The 7,644-nt window shown below is 44.4% G+C and overlaps 1 protein-coding gene across 3 annotated transcripts in view; it reads right to left on the reverse strand.

Annotated features, from left to right (window-relative positions):
• CCAR1 (cell division cycle and apoptosis regulator 1) overlaps positions 1-6,039 on the reverse strand; it is a 52,149-nt gene extending 46,110 nt beyond the window's left edge. Inside the window, exons 1-2 of one of the 3 annotated variants that reach the window (XM_075841458.1) lie at positions 5,918-6,039; positions 1,442-1,555 (exon numbers count right to left, since the gene is read on the reverse strand). In XM_075841458.1, the coding sequence (XP_075697573.1) occupies positions 1,442-1,555; positions 5,918-5,990 (187 nt within the window). In that variant the 5' untranslated portion in view covers positions 5,991-6,039. Of the gene's footprint in view, positions 1-1,441; positions 1,576-5,917 lie in introns of all 3 variants that reach the window. The other 2 variants (XM_075841457.1, XM_075841460.1) reach the window with 2 other exon arrangements.
• Between the last annotated feature and the right edge of the window lie 1,605 nt (positions 6,040-7,644).

A 7,644-nucleotide genomic window follows, 5' to 3' on the forward strand; every position in this document is an offset into this window, starting at 1 on the left:
TGCGGAGCATTTATTTTATACAGAGACGAGAGAAAGTCCGTTTAGCTGCCCATACACATTAGATAAAAATCAGCCAAAGTGGCAGCTTTAAACCTTTTTGGTGTAGGGTGTCCGAAAATATATTTTAGGATTGATTATTTGGGACACAAATCCAAGATCTGCTCAACACTGTGCTCAGCCATGTTGGATTTTTTTCAGCTGACTATTGTCTGAAACGATATGTGAATGGCATGGTTGGCAATTACAAGTGATCATTCCTTAGATTGCACATAATGGGGGTGATTTACCAAGCAAGATTCGGGAACAAATTGTGCAAAAAAGTGGAGTATGTGGCGTTCCCTACCCCAGAAAATGATAAAACTAGCCCCGTTTCACACAGTCATAATACGATCTTATGGCCCTCTCCCCCTAAGTACTACTGGACCAAAATTAAACCACCATTGAACCCTATTATGATGCAAGTTTGGTTCTAGGTGCAACCAGCCTTAAGCCCTGTTCACATTTGCGTTGGAAGCTCCGTCAGGGGTGTCCGTCTCAGATTCTGTTTGTCTGGCAAAATTACAGAAACCTTTAAAGTCAACAGGTTCCGTACGTCATCTTACGACGGATTCAGCGAGAGCGAGAGAAAATAATCCTGATCCAAGGATTTTTTAGAATATTGTAGAAGAAATCCCACAGCACTCCAATGTAGCAAAAAGATTTGGTTTATTCAGTCAACACACAGCTGCAACGTGTCCATCCAACTATGGGACCTTCTTCAAGCATTGAAAAAGGTACCATGGTGGGACAGACACGTTGCAGCTGTGTGTTGACTGAATAAACCAAATCTTTTTGCTACACTGGAGTGCTGTGGGATTTCTTCTACACACACATATATATATATATATACACACACATCACTATAGATGTATATACATGACTATAATCCAACGTGACTGTGGGCTGCAGTAATGTTTCATCCATAGCAATCATTAGACATCTGAAATGTCTATGGTAATAGTATTACAATTTTTGAGGTTTAATTTTTTTAAATCTGATAAGTCCCAAAACACCTCAGATAAAAGGATATAGGTAAAAAAAAAAAAAAAAAAGTGTGAAATAAAAAAAAATGGAGGGTTACAAATATTTTTAGATTAGGCATCAAAATATAATGAAATGAATTGGATTAGTATGAAACAGTCACACACAAGTTAAGACCCGTCTTGGCGATATCACTTTCCTGTTTATTTATAGTCGGCATTTTACGAGTTCAGCCCACAAAGTGGTTACCAATAGTTGCAGCCAAGAAATCTACTTTGGTTCATGCAGGACATATCCCTGGGCGACATCCAATCTGCAGTAAAGTTACTTATATCAAAGTGCTTGGCAAATGTATTTAAATGGCAAATAAAAATAGGTTCACAAGATGAGTCCGTACATTACGAGACGCCAAAAGAGTTACCTGGCTGAGATACTGCAGTCGCTGTAAACTGAGTGGCCCATGGAGGAGGCGTCTTCTGTCCTCCAAACTGAGCCATCGTGAAGGAAAACGACAGACTAATATTATGCCTGGGACCTGCAAAATAAACCAAAAAACTAAGCAGATTTTATATTTTAAAAGTTACCAACTAACCATAATCAAAGGGTGTTTCTGTTAGGCCTCATGCACACGACCGTAGCCCGACCGTAGCCGTGTGCACGCCCGTGATTTTCGTGTCGGCCGGCTGCGGACTGTCAGCGGACTGTCAGCCGCAAGCCGCCCGCACATGCACATGGCCGGGCCATTGTTTTCAATGAGCCCGGACCGCAACTCCGGACCATAATAGGACATGTCCGTACTTTCTGCGGTCCGGGTTCCCGGGCCGTGCACGGACCGCAAAAACTACGGTCGTGTGCACGGCCCCATAGAAAAGAATGGGTCCGCAATTCTCCCGTGGATTTGCGGGGGAATTGCGGACGCAAAAACACGGTCGTGTGCATGAGGCCTTAATGTTCTGAATGCAGTCAGTGAATAGAAACTTTAAGAATCTATTTACACATTTCCGCAATTACTGAAAACTGCTGCATTTTGCAGCAATAAACTGCACCCTGTGAATATACTATTATATCAAATATTTGATGGAAAGTGTAGTGTCTATTTAAAGGGATTGTCAAGCGGTCAAAAAAAAATATTTTTTTAATTTGGCACGCAACCACTGTAGCCAATCACTACATGCTGTGGTCATGTGCCATACTAAATGGCACGAACGCTTAAAGAGGCTCTGTCACCAGATTTTGCAACCCCTATCTGCTATTGCAGCAGATCGACGCTGCAATGTAGATTACAGTAACGTTTTTATTTTTAAAAAACGAGCATTTTTGGCCAAGTTATGACCATTTTTGTAGTTATGCAAATGAGGCTTGCAAAAGTCCAAGTGGGTGTGTTTAAAAGTAAAAGTCCAAGTGGGCGTGTATTATGTGTGTACATCGGGGCGTGTTTACTACTTTTACTAGCTGGGCGTTCTGACGAGAAGTATCATACACTTCTCTTCAGAACGCCCAGCTTCTGGCAGATCACGCTGTGACGTCACTCACAGGTCCTGCATCGTGTCAGACGAGCGAGGACACATCGGCACCAGAGGCTACAGATGATTCTGCAGCAGCATCGGCGTTTGCAGGTAAGTAGCTACATCGACTACATCAGCTGGGCGTTCTGAAGAGAAGTGGATGATGCTTCTCATCAGAACGCCCAGCTAGTAAAAGTATTAAAAACGCCCCGATGTACGCACCTAATACACGCCCACTTGGACTTTTGCAAGCCTCATTTGCATAACTACAAAAATGGTCATAACTTGGCCAAAAATGCTCGTTTTTTTAAAATAAAAACGTTACTGTAATCTACATTGCAGCGCCTATCTGCTGCAATAGCAGATAGGGGTTGCAAAATCTGGTGACAGAGCCTCTTTAAGCGTTCGTGCCATTTAGTATGGCACATGACCACAGCATGTAGTGATTGGCTACAGTGGTTGCGTGCCAAATTAAAAAAAATTTTCAGTGCACGGCACGATCCATTATGATCTAAGTGACGACCCTACACATATCACAGATGCCCTATAACAAGGACAGGCACACAATGGTTTTCCTAAAACACTCCTCTAAAGAAAAAAATACTGTCACATCAACTTGACATCTTAAGGGTAGGAACACACTAGGCAGAAACACTGTGTAATACTACACAGCGTATCCATCCAGGTAGACGCAGTGAATTCCGCACGAAAAACTGTTGCGTTTTTCGGGTGGCATGTCCACTGCGAAAATATTGCAGCAATAATAAAAAAAAAGTTTATACTTACCCGGCTGTAGTCATGGCGACACGTCTCTCTCTTCTGAGCATAGCCCCGCCTCCTGGGATGCCGCTGTAGCCCGTGTGACCGCTGAAACCTTTGATTAGCTGCAGCAGTCACATGGGTTGAAATGTCATCCCAAGGGGCCGGGCTGCGCTCAAAAGAGAGAATCGCATCACTAGGACTGCGGCAGGGGGGGCGGGGGGAGTATGAGATTTTTTATTAATTACAAATTTAAAATACCTTTTTTTTTTTCATTTGCGATTTTTGCGGGGGAATCGCAGTGTTTCTACCGCAAAAGTCGCAGCACAGCACTTTGTAGCGGGTTTTACCTCTCCATTGAATTCAATTTGGAAAACCTTCAACAGAAGAGCAGCCATTCCACAGCATAAATTCACATGCAGCGGCTACACAAACCGCACGTCAAGTTATAAACCTGTTTTTGGCGGATATTTTCCGCTGTGTGCGGCTGATATTCGTTCAAGTTTCACCGGCACTGCCGCTACTGTATTACGCTACAGATTTACCGCAATGAATTCCGCTGCGGAAAATCTACAGTGTATCCGCCTGGTGTGTACCTACCCCTAAAGGGGAAGTCGCTACTGTCCAGCTTCTCTTACCCCCAGAGATCAGCAGTTATGACCGGGGGGGGGGGGAAAGCAGATAAAGTGTAGCATTACAAACCAGCCATTCAATTCAATTGCCATCCATATAAACACATGGACGGGTCATGTCCGCCAAGACAATCACTTTAAATACTGAGCTAAACTCAGACAAATTTATCAGAATTTCAGGTCAGTGTTACAAGACATGAGAGTGAATTACATTGTAAGCTCTTACAGGGGTGGATAGGTGATCCATTTTTGGAATACCCCTTTAAAGAGTCTATCTGGGAATCTAAATTTAATGGTATTACAGCACTGTCCCATTCACTTAAAAGGGACGGCGCTGCAAAGCCGCTAAAAAAGTAACAGTGTGTGAAAGAATGAAACCTATGTAAACGGTGAGGAGGCTGCAGCGCTTATATGAGCACCGCGGCCCCATCAAACAGATGATCAGCGGAGGTGCCGACAGTCGTACCCCAACCCATCTCATATTGATGGCCAATCCTAAGGATAGGCCATCAATTTGAAAATCCCAGGTAACCCCTTAAAGGGGAACCTGCCCCCCTGTGGCAGGACTTGGTGTGCTGCACGCTGCTAGCCCCGCCCCTCTGCTCTGGGTGACAGCTCTAGCAATCTACTGATTGGCCGCTAGAGTCATCACTCAGAGCAAAGGGTGGCACTTGCAACTGCCGCGCTGGGAGAAACAAATGGCAGTTTCTTGATCACGCAACTTGCATGACCGAGACAATAAGGTTAGTTTAAAATGCCCTCCCTCTCCCCTATATCATCCTGTCGGAACTGCTGACAGGTTCCCTTTAAGGGCCGGATCTTCTCTCTACATTGTATGCAAGTCTTCTTAGGACTGCATTACCACTGGATTGTGGATCCTTATTATATGGATAACAAATACCATTGTTTGCATAAGCCATTATACAATATGTTAGAGAAAAACACCCCTGTATTTCTGTAGAATTCCCCATACAAGGATTCTTTTATAGGTTCACCCGTAATATGGAACTAGAACAGAAAACAGCAGCTGATGACTATAAACAATGCCCTCCATCATGCCCGCGTCATCAGACAAGGTGTGTATGGTGAGGTGTGGGCACTGCCACTACTGGTATAAAACACAATGAAGGAGTTTTGAAGGTGGCAGCATCTGTAGTGGGCACCATCAGGGTACAGGCCATACAACAAACCCTACACGAGGACTCCATAGCGCAGCGTTCACACTAGCGAATATTTTAGTCAAACAAGATGCCATGATTGGTGCTTAGAATGTCTAAATTTCCTCTGGATATGCAGCTATAATCATTGAAAAAATGTATATCCACAATTAGTAACCAAAATGTATATAAAATAGGCTAAATAACAATGTAACCAACATTAAAATATATATATAACAAAGAACTACATTATGTTTGACTTGAACTCTCAGGAGCTGGATTTATAATACATCTGTACACACACGAGCCTAGTAGGCAAGACAGTATATACAGTAGAACCCGTCCTGCAAACGTGTAGGGTATCTATACGGAGACCGTCAGGAAATAAATAAAATCAAAACAAACAAAAAAATATGCAAAAAAAAGTATCTATTTTATCTTTGCTCATAGAAGGCGAAAAACAATCGGATATCATCAAAATGGGCAAAAAAATTATTGTGTTGAGATTTTAACTGATTGTGGGCTGGATTAAAGTGACATGTAGAAGCATTGGTTGGGAATATTATAATATAAATCAGGAGCGGGTGGGGCGAATAGATGGTTTACAAAAATCATTCCATCTAGAGGCGGCTCTACTGAGGAGAACCCCTGAGCAGGCACTTTATTAGTCAGTGTGACATCTTTGTATGTGACATTGGCTTATACACAAACACACAACAGCACAAGCAACGACCCTGCAATGTCACTCAGATTTTTACTATTTAGCTGGAAACGCAATATTAGGGCTCATAAATAGGGCGGTGACGCGCCCGCAGCGCGTGATGCACCGTTATCACATACTCACCCTCAGCCGCTAAACACGGTCGCCGACTCCATGGTATCTGTGCCCGGTCTGCCGTGGATACTCGATTGCGCATGCGCCGATCTTTCCCAGCTACTCCACGCAGGAGACGTCACGCCGTGGATACCATTCGTACAGTATTCTTTCCGTACACAAGAGCGCACGTGGTACATGACGTAGTGGCGTGCGTCGTTGCGTCACCTCGCACAGATCAGTTTATAAAATGGTTGCGCTCGTTTGAAATTCGCCGTTACAGCAGAGGTTATGACGGATGGGATTGCGGTTTTGAAATAAACTTGACATCGGAGTGTCCCATCACTCCCTGCTCTCACCTGCGTCCCTTATGAACTGTTTGGATTCTATTGTTGATGTGTGACGATCCCTGGCAGCCATTTTGTTGGTTGTAATGGCCGCCTAGGAGATTGTATAAGTGTAAATATGGACCCCTTTAGCGTCTAGCAACCCCTTAAAGAGAAATTCCACCCTTGGATTTTGCTCTTTTTATCTAAATAGGTACAAATACCAGTGCTGATTAATTTCTTAATGTATCTTTATAGAGGTTGGAGCTCAGTTTTTCTGATACAGTGCTCCAAATCCTCTGCATACTTGACAGCGTCATTGGGATCTGCAGCCATAATACAGACGCCAAAATGCAGCTGGAAAATGGCTGTGGTGGCAAGGGGGGTCACACACAGGCTGTAATGGATGCCCAGTAGATTAATAGGGGATCCGTTTAACGGAAACGTGAGCTTTTTTGTTACATATCCTTTAACCCGTTAGTGACCGCCAATAGGCCTTCTCACGGCGGCCACTAACGGGCTTTATTCTGATGCATACGCCTTTTCACGGCACTGCATCAGAATAAAATTGCGGCGCCGTGAAAAGAGATAGCTCCCTGCTCTCAGCTAGCGGAGGTAGCTGAGGGCTTGGAGCACAGTCTGGGGACCGTTGTTTGCGGTCCCCAAACCGGCGATCGCCGGTATTCAACGAATACCGGCGACCGCCGTTACAATTAATGCAGCGGTTGAAAATTAACATTTTTATCTCCTCTCACCATGAATGTTTGGTGAGAGGAGATAAAAAACTAACCTGAAGGGCCTCCGATGCCCGCGATCGTGCCCCCCTTCTCTTCTCCTCCCGCAGCTTCCGGGAAGAGAAAAAAAATGGCGCCCGCGCATGCGCACACAAACTAATTACGATTGCGGCGCTGTGCAGAGGGATAGCTCCCTGCCCTCAGCTACCAGAGGTAGCTGAGGGCTTGGAGCACAGTTTGGGGACCGTTGTTTGCGGTCCCCAAACCGGCGATCGCCGGTATTCAATGAATACCGGCGATCGCCGTTACAATTAGTGCAGCAGTGAAATCTGACTTTTTATCTCTCACCATGAATGTTTGGTGAGAGGAGATAAAAAACTACTTGTTAGGCCCCCGATCGTGCCCCCCCCCCTCCCCCCAACCGCCGGGAAAATTTTAAAAAAATGGCGCACGCATGCGCTGTCAGTGAAAGGCAGCTATTCTGCCTGTAAATGGAAACTGATCAGGGACCGTTATAATTGGTCCCTGATCAGATGGTCACTGTGATATACCTATCACAGTGACCATAGTCCCATATTTTCAAAACACAGCACAAGATTTGTGCTCTTTCCCTCCCTCCTCTCACTGTAGTTGATCTGTGAGAGGAGAGAAAGAAATACTATACAAATCTTGTGCTGTATTATACTGTAAAATACAC

The sequence above is a fragment of the Rhinoderma darwinii genome, chromosome 11 (genome assembly GCF_050947455.1).
Source record: "Rhinoderma darwinii isolate aRhiDar2 chromosome 11, aRhiDar2.hap1, whole genome shotgun sequence".
In the NCBI taxonomy this organism is placed as follows: domain Eukaryota; kingdom Metazoa; phylum Chordata; class Amphibia; order Anura; family Rhinodermatidae; genus Rhinoderma; species Rhinoderma darwinii.